This window comes from Pan troglodytes, chromosome 10, assembly GCF_028858775.2.
Source record: "Pan troglodytes isolate AG18354 chromosome 10, NHGRI_mPanTro3-v2.0_pri, whole genome shotgun sequence".
NCBI lineage: Eukaryota > Metazoa > Chordata > Mammalia > Primates > Hominidae > Pan > Pan troglodytes.
In genome coordinates, this window is record NC_072408.2 from 70,021,558 (window position 1) to 70,046,823 (window position 25,266).

The 25,266-nt window shown below is 36.1% G+C and overlaps 1 protein-coding gene across 23 annotated transcripts in view; it reads left to right on the top strand.

Annotated features, from left to right (window-relative positions):
* The window catches only part of LMNTD1 (lamin tail domain containing 1), a 66,767-nt gene that overhangs the window by 25,109 nt on the left and 16,392 nt on the right, over positions 1-25,266 (top strand). For 17 of the 23 annotated variants that reach the window (XR_008538498.2, XR_008538497.2, XR_010148054.1 and 14 more), the window contains 3 exons: positions 2,994-3,211; positions 4,103-4,275; positions 19,273-19,335. Coding sequence is in view for 16 of the 23 variants with exons in the window: in XM_063785809.1 (XP_063641879.1) it covers positions 2,994-3,211; positions 4,103-4,275; positions 19,273-19,313 (432 nt within the window). In the remaining 7 variants the exon portion in view is untranslated. Of the gene's footprint in view, positions 1-2,993; positions 3,212-4,102; positions 4,276-19,272; positions 19,336-21,609; positions 24,837-25,266 lie in introns of those variants that run through there. The other 6 variants (XM_063785804.1, XM_063785808.1, XM_063785810.1 and 3 more) reach the window with 4 other exon arrangements.

Below are 25,266 nucleotides of genomic sequence, written 5' to 3' on the forward strand. Positions count from 1 at the left end.
ACTGCACTCCAGCCTGGGCGAAGAGTAAGACTCTGTCTCGAAAAAAAATAAAAATAAAAATAAATTTAAAAAATTAAAAGGAGGCTAAAATAAAGTATGTCTTAGACTACTTTTTGAGTCATCTTGTCACTAACATGGCAGTGTTTAATATTCGATACAGCTACAAATCTTATGGCTTAATATAAAAGTGGCTTTTAGTTTTGCTTTGCCATGTATTAACTACATAATTGTTATTCTACTTTCTCATCTGTAAAGTAAGAGGCTGTATAATATAATCACTAAGATTCCATGAGTCTATGGACCTTTAAAGCAGGGACAGGTTTGCAGCCTCTAAATTACATGTCAAATAATTAATAAATGTCTCATGTTTATCAATGCCTGGTACTTTCCCAATACATTGTTTTGCATTAGACATCCAGATGTGGAACAGACCAGTCCTATACAATAGGAACTTATTGAAGGGCTGTTTATATATGCCTTATTACATTTGATTCTCAGTAATGTTTCAGTATTTTGGGGAAAAAAACGGGGCTTGGAAAGTTAAATGGCTTGCTTAAGGTCACATGATAAGTAATGTGATAGAACTAAAATAAAACCATATCTTCTAACTCTCAATAATTTTTCTATTGCACTAAAAATAGTTTGTAAGTTTCATGTGGCCGACATTCTAGAGCTGAGGCTGAATTTCATCACATTATCATCATTGTCATCGAAAATTTTCTCAACTTCCTACAATACAGGGGAAAATAAAATATTGCCTTGTCTAGGAAAGGTACACATCTCAATAAGGGAGATCACACTAAAAAGATCATGAACATATTTTCAAAATATAATATGTTTGAGCTACTAAAAAGGGAGGATTCGTAACTAATGATCTGTAGCAAAAGTCCATTTTTTGCCATAATCTATGAAAATAAACTTTTTAAAAAAGAATTCATCTTCTTTCTCTGCTAGAAGCTTAGCCTAGCTGAACTGACCTTGTGTTGTCTTTATGTCTATGTTATTTGTCAAGCCAAGCAGAGGGATGTTCAAAGGTTACAGTGTGAAGTCCAAACCTCTAATTTGGTAAACTAAAAACAGATCACTAGAACAAGTAGAATGTTAGGGCACTTTTTCATGTTGAATAGAAATATAACTGTTAGTGGCTATACGGGATTTTCCTGAATAATTTTTGCACGTGTATGTTGTGCACATGTCACATATTCAGGAAATCCAAACAAACTCCAGCTTCAGTGCTTATGGGTCTCCTTAATACTCTCACCTAGGATTCTAGCCTGAAGAATGTGTTTTCTTGTCCATGTTTCTAGCTCTACTGTCCATTTTCCCATCTCAGATAAGACACACTCACACACACAGTGTCTTAAATGTTTAAAATCTTAACTTTTTCATGTTACCATTACTTTTTGCACGGTTCTTTAGAGTTGTGAAATTCAATAGCTGGATGAATTTTACAACACTTCGATAAAGCAGTTCCCAATACCACCCTCTCAGTTTTACACATGAAGTCACAGTTCAAGTTAGAAAGTAACTTAGCTATCTGAGATTATGCTGCTTGTAATTTTCAGAACAGGAAACTAAGGCCGAGATGCGTTACTCTGTATCCTCATCATGTAGTTCGCTAAGCCACACACACAGGTAAATGGCATTATATAGTTCAGTTTTTAAATTCTGTTGTACCATATTTTACATGGTAAATAAAAAACAACTCAAAATGGCTAAGAGACCTAAACGTAAGATCTGAAACCATAATACTGCTGGGAAAGAACATAGGGGAAAAGCTCCTTGACGTGGTCCTTTCCAATGATTTCTTGGTATCACACCAAAGCTCAGGCTACAAAAACAAAAATAAATAAAAGTGGGCATGGAGTATGTCAAGCTAAAAAGCTTCTGCACAGCAAAGGAAACAATTAACAAAATAAAATAGCACCCTACCGACTGGGAAAAAAAAAAGTTGGCAAACCTCATATCTGAGAAGGAGCTAATACTCAAAATGTATGAGGAACTCTTACAACTCAATAGCAGAAAAGCAAATAACCTGATTTAGAAAACAGGCAAAAGACCTGAATAGACATTTCTCCAAAGACATTTAAAAAATGGCCAACAGATATATTAAAAGATGCTCAACATCACTAAGCATCAAATAAAAGCAAATTAAAATCATTATGAGCTATCACTTCACACTTCATAAGGATGGTTATTCCAAAAAAGACAAGAGATATAATAACAAATGTTGGTGAGAGTGTGGAGAAAAGGGAACCCCAGTACATGGTTGGCAGGAATGTAGATTGGTGCAGCCTTTATGGAAAACAGTATGGAAGTCCCTAAAGAAATTAAAAGTAGAGCTACCATACAACCCAGCAATCCCTCTTCTGGGTACATACCCAAAAAAGATGAAATCACCACCTTGGAAAGGTATCTGCACAGCCATCTTCATTGCAGCATTATTCACAATAGCCAAGATATGGAAACAACCTAAGTGTCTGTCAACAGACAAATGGATAAAGAAAATGTAGCTATACACAATGGAATATTATTCAGCCTTAAGAAAGAACATGGAGGTACCTGGAGGACATTATGCTGAGTGAAATAAGTCACAGAAAGAAAAATGTTGCATGATCTCACTTATATGTGGAATTTTTGAAAAGGTCAAACATACAGAGAAAGAGAATAAAACTGGTTCACAGGGATGGGAGCAGGGGAGGAAATAGGCAGATGTAGGTCAAAGGATATAAAGTAGCAGAGATTTGTAGGATGAAGTCTAGGGATCTAGTGTACAATATAAGGACTATAGTTCATGAAATTGTGTTGGGGATTTTTGTTAAGTAGATTTTAGCTGCTTTTGTCATAAAAAAGTAACTACGTGAGACAATAAATACCTTAATTTGCTCCACCATAGTAACCATTTTACTATCTATATGTATATATCTATCTCATAACAGCATGTTATAAACCTCAAATATACATAGCCAACATTAATAAATCATTTTCATTAGGCCATTGCCTGGTACACCCCTATCCACTGGAAGCAAGCGTGGGAAAAATTAGATACTGACGTTGAATTTAACAGATGTTCAGTAGTATCTCCAACATTCCGAAAGCGTGTGTTTCAGTGGACAGCATCTACAACTACAATAACTAAAGAAAAACAAGATCAACCTAAGAAAGATATCTCAAATTATCAGGTGGAACAAGCTCAAGTTCTTCTTAAGAGGTAAGGGTTGTTTGGTTTGTTTGTTTGAATGGGTCCTTCCCACAATTAGTAACTGAGCATGTGGGAACGACTAGATGACAAATGGATGTGTAATGTATAAATTAAATCAATAGTGATTTTTGGAAACTACTATTTTGAATAGAACTCATAGGAAAAGCACGAAAACAGAATGAGCAGGTAAATACTCACAGGGCAATGAAGGCTGGCGATATTCACTAGGTAGTATTGAGACCCCTCTGGCCATTTCACTTTTTTTTTTTTTTTTTTTTTGAGACAGAGTCTCGCTCTGTCACCCAGGCCGGAGTGCAGTGGCGCGATCTTGGCTCACTGCAGGCTCCGCCCCCCGGGTTCACGCCATTCTGCTGCGTTAGCCTCACGAGTAGCTGGGACTACAGGCGCCCACCACCACGCCCGGCTAATTTTTTTTGTATTTTTAGTAGAGACGGGGTTTCACCATGTTAGCCAGGATGGTCTCGATCTCCTTGTGATCCGCCCGCCTTGGCCTCCCAAAGTGCTGGGATTACAGGTGTGAGCCACCGCGGCTGGCCGCCATTTCACTTTTCATGGGCACTGTTATTAGAGGCAAGGCTGCTGCAGAGAGGTGAAAAGGTGAGGTATCCCCAAGTCTTTAGCAGTGCTTAGGTGGAGGGAGAGGTGCATTATCCAGGAATTTCATCTTGGATCAAAAGCTGCCTATGGACAGAGGTGCAGAATATATTATTCATTTGTAGGCAAATGCTTCTGAAGTTATAATAAAAGTTCTGCCCACAAAGTTTAAAAAGTCATATTCTCTTGGTTTTGAAATATGCTTCCCCTTTAATTGTGCCTTCAACATTAACACCACAGCATAAAATGGCTTTTGAGTTCCATTTAGGCTTTTTTCTTTTACAGAGAGAAGGAAATCCCACCAACCGTTTTCCCCAATCGCAGCCCTTGGTGCCAGAATCCCTATGTCTCTGCACATCCTTACTGTCCTCTGATTGAACCACACAATACATCCACCGCTGGAGGCAGCTTGGATAGACAGCCCAGGTCTCGGTCAACCAGACCTAATCGAGCCTCAGGTCAGTTAAAAGAGTACTTGTTCCGGTGGAGAGTGCGTGTGTGTGCATGCACATGTGTTAACTAGTGGGTTAAGTGGTAAAATGTGCTAAGTGTTAAAGATGATTCATATTCTCAAGAATAGATGGCTCTTAAAGGAAGTATTGTTAACCATTCACTTACATTTCCCCTAGCCCAGTGTCTTCCACTGTGCTAGATAAACATCTGTCTTTGATAAATATCTGTTGAATGAATCAATGAATTAAAAGAACAGCGTGGCCAGCAAGAGTATGTATGATTCTTGAAGTTCAATGAAAAACACTTTTTGTTTTTTCATCAGGCAGCAAAAACTGTTCTTACAAGTTATGCTGTGTTGAAAAAAATTCCACCTTTTCCAAACACACTCTAATGTTAATCCCCAATTCTTTCTCCTTCAGAAGTTTCTTAAGTCTTCTAAATAAAGCTTTTAGAGTTAGTATGATTAACACACACTCTGTGAATGGATTTTAGGAAATCCATGCACTTGCTACATTTTTCACAAAATTGTGTGTGTCTATATGATTTTTTCTGGGGAGAGAGTCCATGAAGTTCATCAGATGTCCACAAGTATTTAACAAGAACTGGAGTAGAAGAACATAAAGCCAAGAAGGAACCAGACTCAACTATTGGAGAAAGCCTGTTTAATACACCAGCAATATCCTGGTGAAGTTGTAATGATTCACAAACTTTGACTTAGGAAAGAAGAGCTTGTTTTTTAAAAAATGAAATCTTAAGCGAGATCCCAATATATAAAATGCATAAAACAGATCCACCCAAGGTGAGGAGGATGTAGCAATTTCCACTGCTCATGTCCCCCTTATTCTTCCATTTCTCTTTGCCTGTGATCTTTAAGACACCACGAAATCACAAGATTCTCCATGAAACAATATGACAACCATTGTGTTAATATGCTAGCACATCACTGGGAAATGGCACCCCCAAAATAGTACCTTTTAGCAGTGGAATGATGGAAATTTTGTAAATCACTGAATATATTTCTTTTTCTTTCTTTTTTTTTCCTGCTTAGAATTGTTTTTTTATTATTATTATTATTATTATTATTATTCTTTAAGTTTTAGGGTACATGTGCACAATGTGCAGGTTAGTTACATATGTATACATGTGCCATGCTGGTGTGCTGCACCCATTAACTTGTCATTTAGCATTAGGTATATCTCCTAAAACTATCCCTCCCCCCTTCCCCCACCCCACAACAGTCCCCAGAGTGTGATGTTCCCCTTCCTGTGTCCATGTGTTCTCATTGTTCAATTCCCACCTATGAGTGAGAAGATGCGGTGTTTGGTTTTTTGTTCTTGTGATAGTTTACTGAGAATGATGATTTCCAATTTCATCCATGTCCCTACAAAGGACATGAACTCATCATTTTTTATGGCTGCATAGTATTCCATGGTGTATATGTGCCACATTTTCTTAATCCAGTCTATCATTATTGGACATTTGGGTTGATTCCAAGTCTTTGCTATTGTGAATAGTGCCGCAATAAACATATGTGTGCATGTGTCTTTATAGCAGCATGATTTATAGTCCTTTGGGTATATACCCAGTAATGGGATGGCTGGGTCAAATGGTATTTCTAGTTCTAGATCCCTGAGGAATCGCCACACTGACTTCCACAATGGTTGAACTAGTTTACAGTCCCACCAACAGTGTAAAAGTGTTCCTATTTCTCCACATCCTCTCCAGCACCTGTTGTTTCCTGACTTTTTAATGATTGCCATTCTAACTGGTGTGAGATGGTATCTCATTGTGGTTTTAATTTGCATTTCTCTGATGGCCAGTGATGGTGAGCATTTTTTCATGTGTTTTTTGGCTGCATAAATGTCTTCTTTTGCGAAGTGTCTGTTCATGTCCTTTGCCCACTTTTTGATGGGGTTGTTTGTTTTTTTCTTGTAAATTTGTTTGAGTTCATTGTAGATTCTGGATGTTAGCCCTTTGTCAGATGAGTAGGTTGCGAAAATTTTCTCCCATTTTGTAGGTTGCCTGTTCACTCTGATGGTAGTTTCTTTTGCTGTGCAGAAGCTCTTTAGTTTATATTTCTTTTTCATAAAATTGTGTACCATGTAGCTCTATGTCTGAGTTTCCTCATCTGTAAAGATATGGTTCTGAAACTGAAGGTCTCTTTAGCAATAAACTCTGTGCATGTGTGTGAACTTTAGATATAGATATAGATATATTAGATAGATGTAAACAACTTTAGCCCTTTATAATCTTTAGTACTTTATGACTTAAATTTGAGGCTTTCAAGAAATACATTAATTTATGTTTTTCTTTAATTAATGATAACCTTCACTAGTTTACTTATTCAGAACAACTTATTTTCCAGAGAAATTTGTTTTCAAAATTTTTGAGGCACTTTTCTATCATATGATGGTGGCAACTCATCTTGATTATTCAATAACATTTGCTATTCAACACAAAACACTTCACCGTATGTGCATATTTTGTAGTAGTAATTCAAAAATAGTTGCTTTGATACCTCTACAGTCTTTATAAATCGTTGTATAACTTTTTTTCCATTCACTTAATTTTCAGTATGAACAGATATACGTCAGAATTGTACGATTTTTTCTTTGATTTCTACCACAAAAGATGGCCACAAAGAAACAGATATTATGAATGATTGGTTGCTGATTGATTGAATCAAGTAATCCCTGAATTACCAGTTCATCTCCTTGAAAGGATTTGTAACATGATTCTTCAAGGGAAAGTTACATGGTTTGTTAATTATCCACTATCTTTTTAATTTGCCTGCTACTGGAAAATTTGCCACCATTAGCACACACTTAATAGCTGGCAAAGAAAAAAACAGACAAAACAAAAAGTAATTATACTTGGAAGTTGTTTAATCCTGCTCCATTTACCCTAAAATAATAAATAGGCTAGTTTGCTGAGTTACAGAAGAATCTTAGATAGAAAGAAATCTATCTTCCATCTGAAAGTGGTTGCCTTGTTTTAAACTGTGTCTCTCAAATATGCTACAGAGGAGCCTAGAGACTAATAAATAGGATAATTTTAAAGAAACATCTACACACTGTATTTCCAACTTATGCTGAACACATTTTGTTTTTAAAAACATGTTAAAATACAGCAAGTATAATGTTAAAAGCACCCATATATTAATCATGCAGAATGAATGCATGTTAACATTTTATTATATTGTTTCACATTACCAAAAAGAAAAATTCATAAATTTGAAGTTCCCTTTAATTGTATTTGCAGTTCTGATCTGATATTGGAATAAATCATTCTGGTTCTCATTTTATACTTTGTTTACATGCATATGGATCCATATATTATATTTAAAATAATTTGTGTGTTTTTAATTTACATAAATGGCATCATGCTAAATGTGCCAGCTCTTTTTGACTTACTGTAATTTGGGGGATTTAACTATAGTAATATAGAGAGACCTAATTCAGTCACTTTAACTATTATGTAGTATTTCATTATACAAATTTACTGTATCTTGTTTATTCCCCTATTAATGTTTTTCTCATCAATAATGTAGATGAAAAAATTTTTAAATATTTTAATTTTCATTTTTACTTTAAAAAAATTTACCATGTCTTTGAATGCATCCAAGAAAATGTTATGTCTATGGCAATGATTATCCTTGTGAAAGTCTACTTGTGCATACAAACAAAGGTTCCTTTGGGGTTCATACCTAAACTTTTAAAATCTTCTAAAATTCCTACATGTACTTATTCAGTTGTATGGTACCTGTATCTTCAACTTTATTAGATTTTGCTCAACTGCTCTAGGAAGAATTTTGCTAATTTATACTCCCACCAACATAGTAAAATATTTCCCATTCCCCTTATTCTCACCTAACTTTATATTGCCAGAATCTTAAATTATGTGCCAATCTGATGGACATTAACTAGTAACTCATTATCTTAATGTGAAGTTCTTCTTTAATAGTGGTGTTGTGCATATTTTCATATGTAAAAAAATAAAATCTTTCCCTATCTCATAATAATTCTCATAATAATAAAGTTATGTGCTTATATTTATTAATTTTGGGGGAGTATCCATTCCCTCAAGCATTTATCCTCTGAGTTACAAACAATCCAATTACACCCTTCAAGTTAGTTTAAAATGTACAATTAAGTTATTATTGACTGTAGTCACCCTATTGTACTATCAAATAGTAGGTCTTATTCATTCTTTCTTTTTTTTTTGTATCCATTAACCATCCTTACCTCCCCGCCCCGCAAGTCCCCCACTACCCTTCCCAGCCTCTGGAAACCATCCTTCTACTCTCTATGTCCATGAGTTCAATTGTTTTACTTTTTAGATCCTACAAATAAGTGAGAACGTCGTGTGTTTATATTTATTTCTGATAGTTTTTCCAATTTGCTTTTTGTATATGTCTTTAATATATTTGAAGTTGTTTTTATGTATGGTATGAAATACTGACCTCAGATTTCTTCCATATGGAAAACCATTTGTCTCAACACCAGAGAGTGTGTCCATCACGTGCACACTGATTTCTAGTACCACCTCCCTCCTATGCTTGGGTCTGGGTCTGTGCTCTCTAGACTGTTCTATTGATCTATCACTGTGCCAATAACACTGTTCCTGTTGTTATTGGTACGTAATCATTCTTTTGCTCTCTTCTTGCTCTTCCCTTTCAGTGTGATTTGGCTTTTCTTAAACTTTTTACTCCTCTTTATAAGAATCATTTTTATCAAGTTTCACATAGAAAAACCATCTTGTTGGTAGTGTGATTAAAATGGTAAGAATTTTAAAGGTCATGTTGAGAGAAAGTTGATACCTTTATGATACTGAGTCATGGTATATGAAATCAATTGTCAGTTCATTCAGATTTCTTTCATGGCTTTCATTGATATTTTCTCATTTTTTTCCATAAAATTCTTGTATATCGTTTGTAGATTTCTCACCCAGGCAGGTGTATTGATTTGTTATTATTGTTGCTACTGCTTTTGAAAATGCTATCTCTTTCTATAACTTTTTTTCACTTTTTTAAAGAAGAGGAAAATTATCTTTGTATATTGCTTTTGTTTCAACAAATTTTCTGAACTTTTTAGTTTTGATAGCTTGTAGTCTCATGGGTTTGTTTGCTTGTTTGTTTGTTTGCTTGTTTTTGAAACAGAGTCTGACTCTCTCACTGTAGCTGGAGTGCAGTAGCACGGTATCAGCTCACTGCAACTTTTGCTTCCCTAGTTCCAGTGATTCTCGTGCCTCAGTCTCCCGAGTAGCTGAAATCACAGGTGTACGCCACCACACCCAGCTAATTTTTGTATTTTTAGTACAGACAGGGCTTTGCCATGTTGGCCAGGCTGGTCTCAAATTCCTGACCTCAAGTGTTGGCCCTCCAAAGTGCTGGGATTACAGGCATGAGCCACCGTGCCTGGCCACATGGGTTGTTTTTCCCCCTCTGTATTGTGCAATTGTGTACAAATGACATCCTTTCTTTCCAATGCTTATAAATTTATATCGTGTTCTTGCATTATTGCATTGGCAATAATGCGAGATAGTTCCAATGAGCATGGCCAACTTTGTCTTATTCATATTTTTAATCGGGATGCATCTTAGTGGAAGATTTGCTGAAAGTCACCACTGAGCATTCATTTTGCTGAGAATTTGTTCCTGTGGGAATTAGCACAAATTTGGGGGAATGTTCTGAATTCTACAATGTATGGGGTTAGGAATTTTATTCAGTATAATGCAGATCAAATGCACAGGGCCTCTAGCTAACTTTGTGGCTATGGATTATTAAAGGATTAAATACAATGTGACACTCATCCTGCCCCTCGGTGTTCACAACAAACTAAAATGCCAGAAACCACTCATGGGCAATACATGTTTCTGATGATTTGGGAGTCATGAGAAGAGGTTTCATTAAAGCCCCCTCCCCATAAAAAAAAAAAAACTGTGAGTAGATTCTCCTAAGAATCCTTTCAGCTGGCCCCAAGAGGGATTACCCTTGGCCCCTTACGCCATGCACTACCAAAGCTCTTGCCATAATTGCCCTCTTTGTCTCTTTCAGAAGCTCTCACTCCCATAGCTTCAGGAGTCACCATACCTTCTACCAAAAGCCTGATAAGGTATCCTCCCCCTATCCTAAGAGGAATTTGACAGCAGATGTCAAGAGGAAACATTTTCACCTCCTTATAAATTCCACTATTATTTTGACTTCACAAATAAGAATTTAGTAAGTGATGGAGCTAGAAAATTTTCCGCTTTTGAATCTTTTTTTAATGTTATAAAATACATAAAGAACAAAAAAGACACTTCTCTACCCACTTCCCCAAATGAAAAATATTAATATGTTGTCGTATTTGCATTAATTATTTTTTAAAATAAGCATTACATGTCAAAAGTCTCCTAGATTTCTTTTTCTAGTCCTAGTCCTATTCCCCTCCTTTGCTCCCTAAAGCAACATCCATGAACTAGGGATATTTTTTCTTTTTGCTATTGTCTTGTTTTTTGCTGCTTAATGCAAATCTAACTTCAAATTCAAACATTTTTCCACTATCAACTGTTGAAGCTCAAAAAACTCAGCTGTAGCTGCAAATATGTATTTCAAACCTATATAACCAAAGCCAATGTTGCAAAAGACAATACTGATTTTTCTAAGTATGACAGATTCTGATATTTCCTACTCTTTTATTTCATTTTAAAATACTTGCCATGACCTTCTAAATTTATTTCATAACCAATAGAGAGGGAAAGATTTGCTGTTTAAGAAACATTGCTTTAGAAATATTTATGAAAAGACGAGAGCAATGGAAAAGGCTCAGGGGAGATAGCATTGGAACTAAGGTATTGAAGGTCGAATAGGAGTTATTCAGGTTGAAAAGAGGGTGGGCAAAGCATTCTGAGTAGAAGAAACAGTACATATTAAAAGCACAAGGAGGCAAGAATAAACTTTGGGTTCAGTGAACAGAGAGAAATTGTATCTGACTGAAATATAAGTAGAAATTGAGGTGTTAGTCCAGAAAGTTTGGTAAGGACTAGATGTTAGAGGTATTTGTACACCACCATGTTAGAGTTTCAACTGTATTATGAAAATACTGAGGAGGCAACAATTGGATTTTAAATAGGTGTTATAGTTAATAGTTAATAGTTATAGTTAATAGTCTCATATAGTTAGATCTGTGTTTAAAAGAGAATTTTAAAAGCAATGTGAAAAATGAAATGGAGTAGGAAAGATTCCAAACTCTTTATCTCCAGCCCAACATTCTATTCTGAACTTCGGATTTATGAGGCTAATTACTTATAATCTCTAGTTGGATGCCCTACAAGTGTCTCATTCTCAGAATGTTCAGAGCAACTCATCATTGTCTTTCCTTCAAAGTCTGTCATTCCACTGATTTTCCTTATATAAGTGAATGCCATTCAGAAACCCGAGGTATCCTGATGGTCTTTCTCTACTCCTTTTCCTTCCTCAACTCCCAAGTATAATCAATCTTGTTTAGGTATCCTAAACATTTCTTCTCTTACTTAAAAATCTTCATTTTCTCCCCATTGCCCTCATGGTGGAGTCCAAATCCATAAAATTGTTTAAGTATCTTTGAGCCAGGGCTGTCCTATCTCATCACACATTCTCCTTCTTGCATTCTATGCTTTAGTCATCTTGAAGTTCTTTCAGTTCTTCAAACACACCCTGACTACCTCCAGGCCTTCACACATTCTTTCACCCCTCCTCTTTTCATGGATAATTCTTTTTCATCCTTAAAGTTTCACTTATATGTCACTATCTCCAAAGAACCCTTCTCTGGTCCCCACCAAATGAGTTTTTTGCTCCTAATATGTGTTCTCAGTAATATCTTACACTCACCAAGCAAAGCATTTATTGCACTGTATTGTAAATTCTCTTTTATCTCTGGACTATAAGTGTTAAATTGCTTTTATTTTGCTTGTCTTTTTGTCACTTGCACCAAACTCAGTACATGACACATAGGAGTTAATATGTGTATACTGAAAGACAGACTGAAAAAAAGACACTGAAGATTTTTAAATGACATCTCATAGAGTTAGACTGGTATTTTAATGAGAATTTTAGAAGGAATATAAAAAATAAAATGGAATACAAAATATCCCCAAATCTAGAAAAAAAAAGCAGTAAGGAAGCAAAGGATAAGGAAAGAAAGGAACAACAAAAAAAGATTAGAGAGAAAGACTGAGCACAAGTAAGTCTAGTAGAGTTGTAATTTGAATCCCAAAAGGAGATGATGGAGAGGTTGGGACAGAAAAAATATTTAAATAAATAATGGCAAAAATTCTCAAAAACTGATACAAAGACATCAAGCCGCAGAATTAAGAATAATAATAAATCCCAAGCAGCATAAATACAAAGGAAACCACATCTATGTACATCATAATAAAACTTCAGAAAACAAAATATGGAAGTCATAAGATAATGGAATGATAGCCTCAGTGTGCTAGCAGAACTTCTAATCCTGAGTTCTATATTGAGGAAAAATATACCTGAAAGGGTGAAGGTAAAATAAGGACATTTTCTGACAAAAAAAAAAAACTGGAAGGATTTATTAATGGCAAATCCACACTAAGGAAATACTTCAAATAGAAAGAAAATTATCCCACATGAATGCGCAGAGCTATAGGGAGAAGTAAAAAAAAAACTGGAAACAATCAAAACATGAACAAACATAAATGTTTACTACACAAAATAATACTGATGTTGTCTTACAGGGTTTTAAATTTAGATAGAATTTAAATACATGACAACTGTATAGTTTCCTAGGGAGGGCTACCTTCACAAAGCACCACAAACTTGATGTCTTAAAACAATAGAAATTTATTCTCTCACAATACTGAGGCAGAAGTCTAAAAGCAAGGTGTTGGCAAGGCCATGCTCACTTTGAAGACTTTAGAAAATTATCTTTCCTTGCATCTTCTTAGTTTCTAGTCATTGCCAGCATTCCTTGATACTCCTTGGCTTGTTGATCCATCGCTGTAATTTCTGCCTCTGTCTTCATATGGCCTTAACTTCCTGTGTGTCTGTGTCCAATTTCTCTCTTATTTATAAGAACATCAGTCACTGGGTTCGGGCCTATACTAATCCACCAGGACCTCATCTTAATTTTATTACATCTCCGAATACCCTATGTCCAAATAAAGTCATGTTCGCAGGTTCCAAGGGTTAGGACACATCTTTTAGGGAGACACAATTCAATCCATTACAACAGAAATAGAACAAAAGTTGGGAGAGGACTAAATGGAGTTAAAGTTCTCTAAATTTTCTGTTTTTCCAATAGGTTGTAAAAATAGCAACTTATATTAGATTTTAATAAATCAAAAATACATGTTGTAATATAGGATGGAAACTAAAAGAATAGTAGAAGAATGTCGGCCTGGCACAGTGGCTCATGCCAGTAATCCCAGCACTTTGGGAGGCCGAGGCAGGCAGATCACCTGAGGTCAGGAGTTCGAGACCAGCCTGGCCAACATGGTGAAACCCCATCTCTACTAAAAATACAAAAATTAGCTGAGCATGATGGTGTGCACCTGTAATCCCAGCTACTCTGGAGGCTGAGGCAGGAGAATTGCTTGAACCTGGGAGGCGGAGGTTGCAGTGAGCCGAGATCACGCCATTGCACTCCAGCCTGGATGACAAGAGTGAAACTCTGTCTCAAAAAACAAAAAGATATATGTCATACTTTCATTATCATTCAGTTAAAAATATATAATTTCCAACGTAATATCTTCTTTGATACATGGGATATTTGGGGATAATATATCACCAAGAAATTGGGTTTATTTCAGGAATGCAAGGCTGGTTATAAAGAGGAAAATTATATAATCATCTCAATAGTAAAAGCATTTGATAAAATATTCACTCCATACCCACGAGAGGAAAACCTTAGAATATTAGGACTAGAAAGAATTTTCTTAATCTGACGAATGATATTTGCAAAACTCCTAAAGCAAACGATATCATACTTAATGGTGAAGTAGGTGCAGTGGTGAAAGATTTTTCCTTGAGGTCCTGAGCAAGACAAGAATTCTCTTTATGATGACTTCTATTCAACATTGTACTAGAAGTCTGCGTGAAATAAGGCAAGAAAAATGAATATACACATACTAATTACCCCATAAACCAGCAATTTCATTCCCAAGAACTATATATATCTAACAAATATATACATATGTGCACCAAAATATACATACAATAATGGTCTGAGTGACTGTATTTGTAGTAGCCAAGAACTAGAAGCAATCCAGGTGTTCATCAATTATTTAATGGATAAATAAATTATACTGTGTTCATACAATCCCACAGGCAATGAAAATGAATGAACTACTGCTACATGCAATAATATCAGTGAATCTCATAAGCATACTATTGAACAAGAAATGTCAGACAAAAAGGAATGTGTATTGAATGATTTTGCTTATATAAAATTCAAAAACATACAATATTGAACCATGGTGTCAAAGGTCAGAATAATCGTTATCTTTGGGAGAAGAAAGGAGTAATATTTAGAGGTTACCAAAAATGCTTCTAGAACACTGACATGTTCCATTTCTTGATCCAAGTGGTGTTTACAAGTATGTTTTACTGGCTTCACCATGCTGTAAATTATGATTTGTGAACTTTCCTTCATGTATATTATACTTAAATACATTTTATTTTAAAAAACTTAATGAGCAATAAAAACTGGTAAGGGAAGAAAGCATGGTTCCATTAATGAGCATGGACAGCTTATATACTGACAAAGAAGGACAAAGAAAATCTAAAAAAAAAACACATTGATGAACTCAAAATGAATATTAATAACATGAAGCTTATTCAGTGTAAGAGAAAAACAGTCTTAACCATTAATAAGCTTAAACCCATCATTATGTTGCAGTGTCTTGGGAATTAATTTTAATATAGTTTGTCATAGGCTCAGTCATTTCCAGAAATACCTCATAGCAGAGAAAGCTAATTGCAGCCCTTAAAATATTCTTCCTTTATATACAAGATTCACAGGTCCAGGGAAATCTAGACACATGGCCATCAATAATAAGAACTGTTTTTCTCAGCCTCTGCTGCAAATAGTAGAATTATGTGTCAACATCCTGTATAATGGAATGTGAACAGAACTTGTGTCTACAATATCTGGATCATGCCCTGGGAGTGTGTGCTCCCCTGTGTCTTCTCTATGGCATGACCATGGGGCTAGAGCTGCCACATTTCAACTGAGAGATGAAGCCATGAGCTGAGGATGGAAGAACCACCCAAAGTGCCCTGTACTGGCACATCTCCAGACTGTTAAATGAGAGAGAAATACTTTTGTTTATGCCATTTTTAAGTTGGATCTTTGTGTCTGAGCCAGATGGCCCATAGAATAATGCTACCATTTCAAGATTTAGTTTCCCTTAATAGGCTATTGGTTAAAAAGAAAACAAAAATCACAGCCAGAACAGACATTTTTAAAGATAATTAGGTGAATTTGAATACAGAATGAATATTAGACATTGAGTCATTGTTCTTTTCTTAGGTGTGTTAATTGTGTTGTGGTTATATTAGTTGTTCTTAGGAGATTCATACTGAAATCTTACTCTCTAATGGTCTGGTTATGTAGGCATATATGATAGATATAATGTGTCTGGGCACAGTAGCTCACACCTGTAATCCCAGCACTTTGGGAGGCCGAGGTGGGTGCATCACTTAAGGTCAGGAGTTTGAGACCAGCCTGGCCAACATGGTGAAACCCTGTCTCTACTAAAAATACAAAATTAGCAAAGTGTGGAGCATGCCTGTAATCCCAGCTACTCGGGAGGCCGAGGCACAAGAATTGCTTGAACCCGGGAGGTGGAGGTTGCAGTGAGCCAAGATCGCATCATTACACTCCAGCCTGGGCAACAACAGCAAAACTCCATTTCAAAAAATAAATAAATAAATAAGATAATGCAAATATGGCAAATATTAATGATTAAATCTGGGTGATAAGTATACAAATTTGGTTGTATTATTCATTAACATTTTCTGTATGTTTAAATTTTTCACAATAAAAATTTGAAATAGTAAAATAAATAAGACCGATTTTTTGATAGAATCTAGTATGTACCAGGAGCTGTTAGAGCACAAAGGCAAGGCCCTGAGTACAGCACGAAGGAGTCGTCAGAATGAAGGCTAATGGCCCTTTAACACAGCAGATAAGTTTACACTGTGTTGCCATTATTCATCCTACACCTAGAGAGAATGTGCTTTCTTCTTGCTCTGATTAGCTTGTAGATTATCGACAATTTTGCCAGCGTTCTTCTGTAATTCAAGTTAAATGACAGAAACTAGTCTGAAGATAGTATTTTGCATTGTTTCGAGTTGATATTGTGAGCATGTTCAGTTTAATGTACTTTATTTGTTCATGGTTGAATGCGCTTTGCCTATCTTCTGCAATCCATCTCATATACTGCAGTGGAATTCATCTTAATTGTGGACTCTGCACCTGCTACTGTCTTCTATGCAAATGTTATCATAGTAATAATAATGATGATGCTTCTTTGTTTCTGAGTGTGGCAAAGCCACACTGTGAAAAACTAACTGCTAGAAAATAAATAAAAGCAGAACATAGATAACCTTACGCAGGAATGAAACACTTAAAATCTCATCAATGTGAGCTCCACATTAAGATCATATCTATAGAATTTTACTTAAGCTGGACTGTGGGCTCATTATAATTTAATAGATCTGACTTATCTGTCTTAGGATCAAAGTATATTTTTCCCATAAGAAATTGCCTCCAATACAAGTTTGAGATTTTTGAGTTTTTCCTTATATATTCCTCAGATTAGTGTCTGTTCTGTTTATTGATGTTTGCATGTATTGCATGGTTTAAATTTGTCAGACTAGGAATTTGGAATAACATGACATTTCTGTGAATAGGCAGAGTATTAGTCAATATTATATACATATAAACATATATGGCTAAATTAGTCAATGACATAACTAGAAATTATATGAGTTAATGTATAAAAAATGTTAAATGAAAAAAATCTGACTATCCAGAGGGATAGAAAAAACTCATTATTGTATTGGACCACTTATCATCAGACTGAGTAGAAAACAATAATTTGAAGGAACATTGCAAAATACTAATGGGTCCTGTGCATATTCTATTATCAAATAATTTTTCCAAAAAATTAGAAACTTTTATATAAAGGAAAATTTTACTACATCGTATATTCAAAAGTAATAATTTTTCTCTTCCCTTGTTTTCAGAAAATTTAGATTAAAAAGTCACCATGTTTCTGCAGGACTTTTTAAAAAAAGAATAGACAAGTAAGAACAGTTTATGTGCTGCTTCTTACAATTGAAATAAACGTTTCTTTAATGGCTGAATAATGAATTCCAAGGTATTAGTCTTAGTAACAGAATAATTAGGTAACATTATGACCAGATATTTTATTTCAAAACATTTCAATATTACAAAACAAGTGTTTTAAATTGTCCTTTAGTTATGAAAGATTGTAACCTTCTTTACAGAAATAGATGTCCATTTCTTTACACAAGTAAAAAATATGATTTCAGAAATTCAGGGGATTCAGATTAAAGTTACTAGGTGCTAAATGCTTGAGGCTCAAAAAAAAACCCAAAATTGCCATTACCCACTGACATGGAAACAGACAGACACCACCACTACTGACAGTCCTGTCATTCAATTTCAAAAACTTGTAGATGGGAATTTTCTACAAATGTTTGTAGCTCTAAAATATAGAGTACACCATTTCTTGAGGATAAACTTTCAGGGTACAATTGAAAACCTTTGTTCTTAGATTAGTCAGTCTGGAAGGACATACATAAAATATTTACAAGGTCTATTTCATGCCAACAAACTGCTCTAGAAGATTAGCCAGAGTCTTCTTATATCTAAGCCACTGCTTATAGTAAGGAAAATATCTTAGAAGCCTATTTATATTCTAGGTTCATAACTTACTATTTAGCAAGTTTATACTGTGATGTGCCAAACAGCATCCTGATTCTTTAGATTCAGAATCCTATTTGTGGCTAAGAAAATTACCGTGATAATCAGAAACACTCTTCATTTTTGTTAATCTTCCTTGTAGATCACATTTTCACTTCCAGCTTTGGATATTGTTTCTCTGTAATAAAATACCAGCAATTTAACTTGATAATTCTTCTGAGCTTGCATGGAAAAAGAAAGGCTTAGGTATGACTGAGGAGATTTTCGTGTTTTGTTTTGTTTTTTTCCAAAGGAGCTCATTATCGTCTACACCTAGGATATTATTTCGTTTTCTTCTCTTTTGTTTTACAGGAATAAAAATAACACTCATCTTTGGTCTAGAAGTAATTCGTACTTGGTATCATTCAATTCAACACTATTTCAGTTTGATACACTTGCTTCATATCTGGAAATTATATTTAAACAAAGTGACTTTCAATTCCTGCTTAAGTAGATGAGAGTGAGGAAGGCCACCGTATCTGTCACCTCATTCATCACCAGGCTGGAGTTGACTGACATAGCAGGCGAAGCATCATCCCCTTCTGTCACATCCCTCCTGATGTAGCCGATTGCTGGACATCCCTCCCCTAGCTACTTTGTTGTTATGGCAGTTCTACATATAGAAAGCATTTGAGGAATTTTACACGCTGGTAAAATTATTCTGCAAACCTCCATTTTAAAAAATATATCTTCCAGATGGATATTCTGTGTCCCAAAATTTTGACTAATTATGTCCTGAAATATATGCTTCCTTTTAGAATGATTCATTGGAAACTTGAACTTCATAAGAATCAAATAATACTTTTCAGGTGGTTTTTAAACCACTTTGTTCAAGTCTCCCCTAAATACTATCCTTAAGCCACAAATTTCTTCTTCAAGTGAAAGAAAATCCTTTTGTTGTTAGCTTATTCCACGATTTGTTTTAATATGGAGAAATCAATACTTGGAAAACTGGACTGAACTCTTGCCCTTCCCTACCTATCCTCTCTCCTTTTTTTAATTATTTTTTTTAATTTTCAGGGACTAAGAAAAAGAAGACATCTGAGTCACAAAAGCAATAAGCAGTCAACTCAACCTTTAAGGGTAAGTAACTGTATTGCAAATTTGCTTTCTCCACAGAAAAATAATATGACTAAAGTAATTGGCAGAAATGTCTTTGAAAGTCATCAGAACATGGGTTGTCCTTATATATTCCATAGTCACTAATTTTCTGTTAAATATTTATGTTGCCTTTAAAGCCATCAGTTTTTGTCTTCATGTTGAATGATAAGCTTTCTAAGAATGGGAAATTGGAAATGTCACATCTTTACTTTTTGCCACATATCCTCAATTTATCCTTGTTGATGGCTAAGTAATGAGCCCTTGAACTCCAGAGTCACTTCAAACACTCAAAAAACAACTCTGCAACTACACCAGTACATTTTAATTCCTATGAGCAAGAGAGCATTAATTACATCACAGAAATCACTCTGGCTAATGAGACTGCAGCTGTTCTCACTTGCTAAATGATATTGTATCATTTAATGAGTCAATTCCTATGTTGCATCATCTCTTTTTCACGATGATATCAACTAAGTAATTGAGGAATATCTCAACAAAGTTGGTTTTCTGTCTCTTAAGTGGTTGAGTTTAAATGCTTCCCTAAATAGCTAATGACAAGGTGGTGTTTTGATGAAGATTCCTTTTGGTTGGTGTCTTTCTCTAGTTCACATTCTTTGTTGCCCTCGTTCACTACTGGTCTATTTATATGTTTTCTTGTTGTTGTTGTTGTTGTTTTCTGCCTAGGCTTCCTATTCTTTACTTGACTTAAGGTGAAAACTACAGCCACGTGAACCCTAACTTGTTGGTATTCTGGACTCTCGTGGTAGAAATAACTTAATTTTACTACTCCATACAGCCTACTGGCTCTCAGGGTTTCTCCAGCTCTCCTCATGTATGCACAAGCCTTTCAGGTTCTGTCTGATTGCTCAGCTGTCCAGTTTCTTTCAGTCTGTCTCTCCCTAGATTTTCCCTAATTGTCATCTTCTATTTTTCTGAAAGTCAACTGCTCTTTGTCAAGCCCACTCTCTCCATTCCTATAGCGTCATATCCTTGAACTGCCAACTTCCTAAAAATATGATAGCCACAACTTCTCTATTCAAAGCCTCCTTCACAGACATTTCTAGGACATTGGGACTGAAAAGGGACTTATCCAACCATTTTCCTTTAGGGCAAAAGAAACTGCAGTCTGAAGAGGTTAGTTACCAAAATTAACCAGTAATTAACCACAAAGCCAGAACTAATCCCAAGGTATTTTAATGGCAAGAATTGTATTACTGGGAGCCAAGAATTCAGACTTGGCTCCTAGTAATATAGTTCTTGCTCCCAGAGATCCTGAGTTATGTCTACCTGGTGATCAATTTCCTTCAGTTGTCATAAGCTTTAGTAGTGTGCAATTGAAATGCAAAGAATGAGGTCTGAAATCTGCCCAGGCATTTAGCAACAGCACTTCCATAATTTGATTATGTTTCACTCCGTGTAGCCAGAGAGAATTCTACTGAATTTGCATATGAGTTGGAAAGGGGACATTTTATTGTATACAAAAAAAAGTGGGGGAATTTTTTTTGTTTTGGCTGGAAAAAAATGTTCTGAATCATCCCATTGGATATTGAATAACAATTTGGCAGAGGTTTTTAGCCTTCGTTGATCTTCCTCAGTTATTATTTTGCTTAACGACCACGGTAAAAGACTTGTTCATTGATCCGCTCTGTGGCATATTCTTTGGTAGCTTTGATTCTTTAAAAAAATCTGCCCACCCTGTTTTGAAAAGTTCTGGGCCTCCTAAGATGCCTTACTTCTGTTTTCTCAGAGCTCCCACCCCCATCTGGTGGTATCTTCAGAGTTGATCATCAATGTGCCCTTCACTGTGCCCTTCTGAAGCCTTACTGGGAGCAAAATTTTACTTATTCAGTTTAACTGTTCATGAGTGGATGACTTATCTATTGCTATCAGCTCCTGAGTCGGACTTGTCAGTTTGTGGAAAATTGTTCAGAGATGAAGCAATTGTTTGTTTGGTTCTTACTGGTATTCATGAGCATCCTTGTCAACCTGTAATGCTGGACATTTGGATAGCATTTCATGGCTTTACATTATGTCACTTGAGCCTTTGAGGTAGGCAGGGCTGATACTATCTCCAGTTTATAGCTAAAGAACCTTTAGATGAGAGAGATTAAGTGACTTGCCCAAAGTCACTTAGATAGTAAGTAGCAAAGTTAAGACTAGAATCTCAACCTGATGCCATTGCTCTTCCACACCACTCTGCTAATTAACCTTTAAGATTGTCTTTGTTTTTTTTCCCCACTCAAATTCGTCTGAAAGAAAGAAACACCACACATTTAGAAGCAGGACCAGAAGAAACATTTTCATTCACAAAAGGAGGAGTGGGCTACCACTGTTCCAAACTGCAAGAAAGATTTAGGTTCTACTTCTAAAATTGCTAATTTAACAGAATGCCAATTACAGAGACAAACAAGCAAATGAAAGTTCGATCTCATGGCTGGGCACAGTGGCTCACACCTGTAAACCCAGCACTTTGGGAGGCTGAGGCAGGTGGATTACTTGAGGTCAGGAGTTCAAAGGCAGCCTGGTCAGCATGGTTGAAACCCCATCTCTACTAAAAATACAAAAATTAGCTGGGCATTGTTGCACATTCCTGTAGTCCCAGCTACTCGAGAGGCTGAGGCAAGAGAAATGCTTGAACCCGGAAGGTGGAGGCTGCAGTGAGCTGAGATTGCATCACTGCACTCCAGCCCGGGCAACAGAGTGAGCCTCTGTCTCAAAACAACAACAAAAACAAACCAACAAACAAAAACAAAGTTCAATCTCAAGTTTATTTGACCACTAATCACATTTCTATGCAACAACTGATTAAAAGCATGCGATGTGCTCAGAGTCAGGCTCTCAAATGCTCTCCTTACTCAGTACCTTACAAAGAATGTGTGGGCATTCTGTTGTGTGACTAATGAACAGTGACTGTGGGCGATGCCAAAGAATGCCACAGAAACAGAACTTTTCGCAAGTTAGAGAATTCTGGAAAGGCCAGGTAATTTTCCTGTGTGGCTGCCACCTGTCGTGTGAACATTTAGACTTGCTAGGAAATACTGAGGATTCTCGAAAAAAGTATAAAAATGGAAGAAAGAGCAAGGCAACAAATGGGTCTTGTTACAGATCACCAGAACTGTCCTCAAGAGTATGCAATTGCTTAGGACCCATAGAAAGCACCAACATTGGAAACACAGCATATAAACTCACAACCAGTAAACGCTCTTACACATAGGAGGCATTCCTAATAAAAGTGCTGGTGATGGAGTCTTTTCATGAACTGAGCTATGTTCACATATCTCTTACTGTCCTCAGTGGTCTAAACCGGACAGTCCAAACATGGGATATTCTTCTAGCCCTCCAAGGAGTGTTCCTTGGGACCTGACAAGAAGTTTTTATAACAGTTTCTCCTGGGGCCACTTTTTGTCAGTGGGGAGTTGGTATTTAACCCCCAGAGAGAGGGACTAATATTTAATGCTCTTTAATGTGAAACCTGCCCTAAAGGAGTTTTGAAAGTCTAATAGTTACATATTCTGATATCAGTGTTTTCTATCTCTACTTTGTGGCATATTCCTTCAATCTCTGCACTGATAATATGTTTCTCCTCTCAGCCCCAAACTGATCTATCAATTTCCAAAATTTTTCAGTCAGTTGAAATTTCATGAATTTTTTTCCCCACAACCTCCTTCTTTCAAAGAAGTACACTGTGCACTTCTTGTTAGTTACCCTGTTCTTGTTTTCCCAGCTTTACCTTTATGGTGTCATGGTCCAGTTGTATGGAAGAGTAAAAAGACCTGCAATCTAGGCTCCCTGCCATGCCGGTCAAAGACATTCCACAACTTCAAGAAAATCAAATGCCTGAGCAAACGTAGCGGGTTCCGCTTTCATAGAGGAGGCATAGAACACAAACATCTCAGGCTGTAATGCCTCCTACTAAGACTTCTACAGAAAATTCAAGCCTGCTGCATACAGGAAAACAAAGCTTGTTTTTTTTGTTTTGTTTTTTTTCTATCACACTTTAAGTATGTTACCTGGTTTCTTTCAAGTCTGGGGCACACCTGAAATATTTAAAGGAAAAGATAATTAGGCACTACTCAAGTACCACCAAGAAGAAAATGAAGGGTGTGAACATTTAAAAATGGGTCAGTAAACTGGCTGCCTCAAAACAATTTTGATCCCCATATTCAAAACCAGAAGTAAACAGTATCCATACCCAGATAATGAAATATAATAGCTAAGCTGCTTAGGCATAAAAGAGCCCTGAACATCATAAATCACCATTAAACTGTAAACTAAACAAGTGCACATTACAGAGTTGAGTTCACAGGGGAAAAAAATGAATAATCCTTTCACCTTGGCAAAAGTTGAGTTCTCATAATTTCCTCCCATGGCTGGGCACTGTGGCTCATGCCTGTAATCCCAACACTTTGGGAGGCCGAGGTGGGAGTTCAAGACCAGCCTGGGAAACATAGTGAAACTCTGTCACTACAAAAAAAATTTAAAAAACAGCCGGGTGTGTTGGCACATGGCTGTAGTCCCAGTTACTTGAGAGGCTGAGGCTAGAGGATCATTTGAGCCCAGGAGGTTAAGTCTGCAGTGAGCTAGGATCATGCCACTGCACTCCAGCCTGTGCTGCAGAGCCAGACCCTGTCTGAAAAGACAACAAAAAAGAATTTATTTCCTGCTGTTACTGTCGTGCATCTGTGAGTATGATCAAGACCTGATGATTCTGGGTCTTAATTTAAGGTTAATATGAATGGAAAGACTCTGAACACCTCTACTTCATATTGCTATAACAACTGAAGCATTCCGGTCAGAATTACATTTCACCATGCATTGCCATTAATTTTTTTGCTCAGGACAATAATATCCAAGTCTAGAGAAAATGAAGATGCCTAACATGTTGCAACCAACCTTCATCACACAGGAGAGGAAGCCAGCAGCAAGCAAGCAAGAAAATAGTTTCTTTTAGAAAAAAAAAAAATAATTCCTTAGGACTTTACTGTCACCATTTCTGAAAGAAAAAGCTAGAGTTAGTGGACAAGTTAAAGTATTTGTTTTCTAAGCAGTTGAGAAAAAAACATTGGTCAAAAGCAAAACCAGCACAGTCTTTATTTTTTTCACATGAAGTGCTCTTGTGACTTCAGTCTTTTATACCCAACCCAACTATCAAGTCTACAACTTCCACAGTTTCTACAGATGCATTTTCCAAAAGCATATGTGCCAGGAATTATGAATCTTGGAGTCTGTCTGATTCTCTACAGTTGGAATCTGTCTCCTTGAAGTATGGGGTTAATTCAGCTTCCTAATGAAAGAATGAGTTAAATTTCTACGGAGTGACCAGCTGGGAGTTTTTAAACCTGCCTACACTTATCTAAAATTTGCCAAAAGAGTCTCACCTTTCAGTTTGTGATACTTACTATGTGCAAAATCCCATGGACAGAACAGGAAATGACAAAGGAACGAAAATATTTTAATTAAATAATGTAATGGAGCTACCTTTTAAAAATGCCATCCTCAGTCCTTATTCTACAGCTATCTTATTCTATACCTATCAAGTCTAAAAGTTTAAAAAATGAAATATGCCAATTATTAATGTTGACCCTATTTGTAGTGAGAAAGTATGATTGCTTCAGATTCTGTGACAATATCCTGCCTATTCCTTGTAGCTCTATTTAAATTGATTCATGTATATTTATATAGCATATACAGGAAGATACGGTGCATACTTTCTTGGAGTTTGAGGGGAAGGAGAGAAGTGAGAATTTTTCCCCAATATCTTCTTTTAAAAGACTAAAAGTAAAATAACCCAAAAATTTTATCAGTGGTGACCATGAAGAGAAATTCATTGAGTTTTGTTGGTTTATTACACCCAAGCACCAAGAGCTAAAAATATATTTTAAAAAATATGCCAAGGGATTCAAACATATGCAT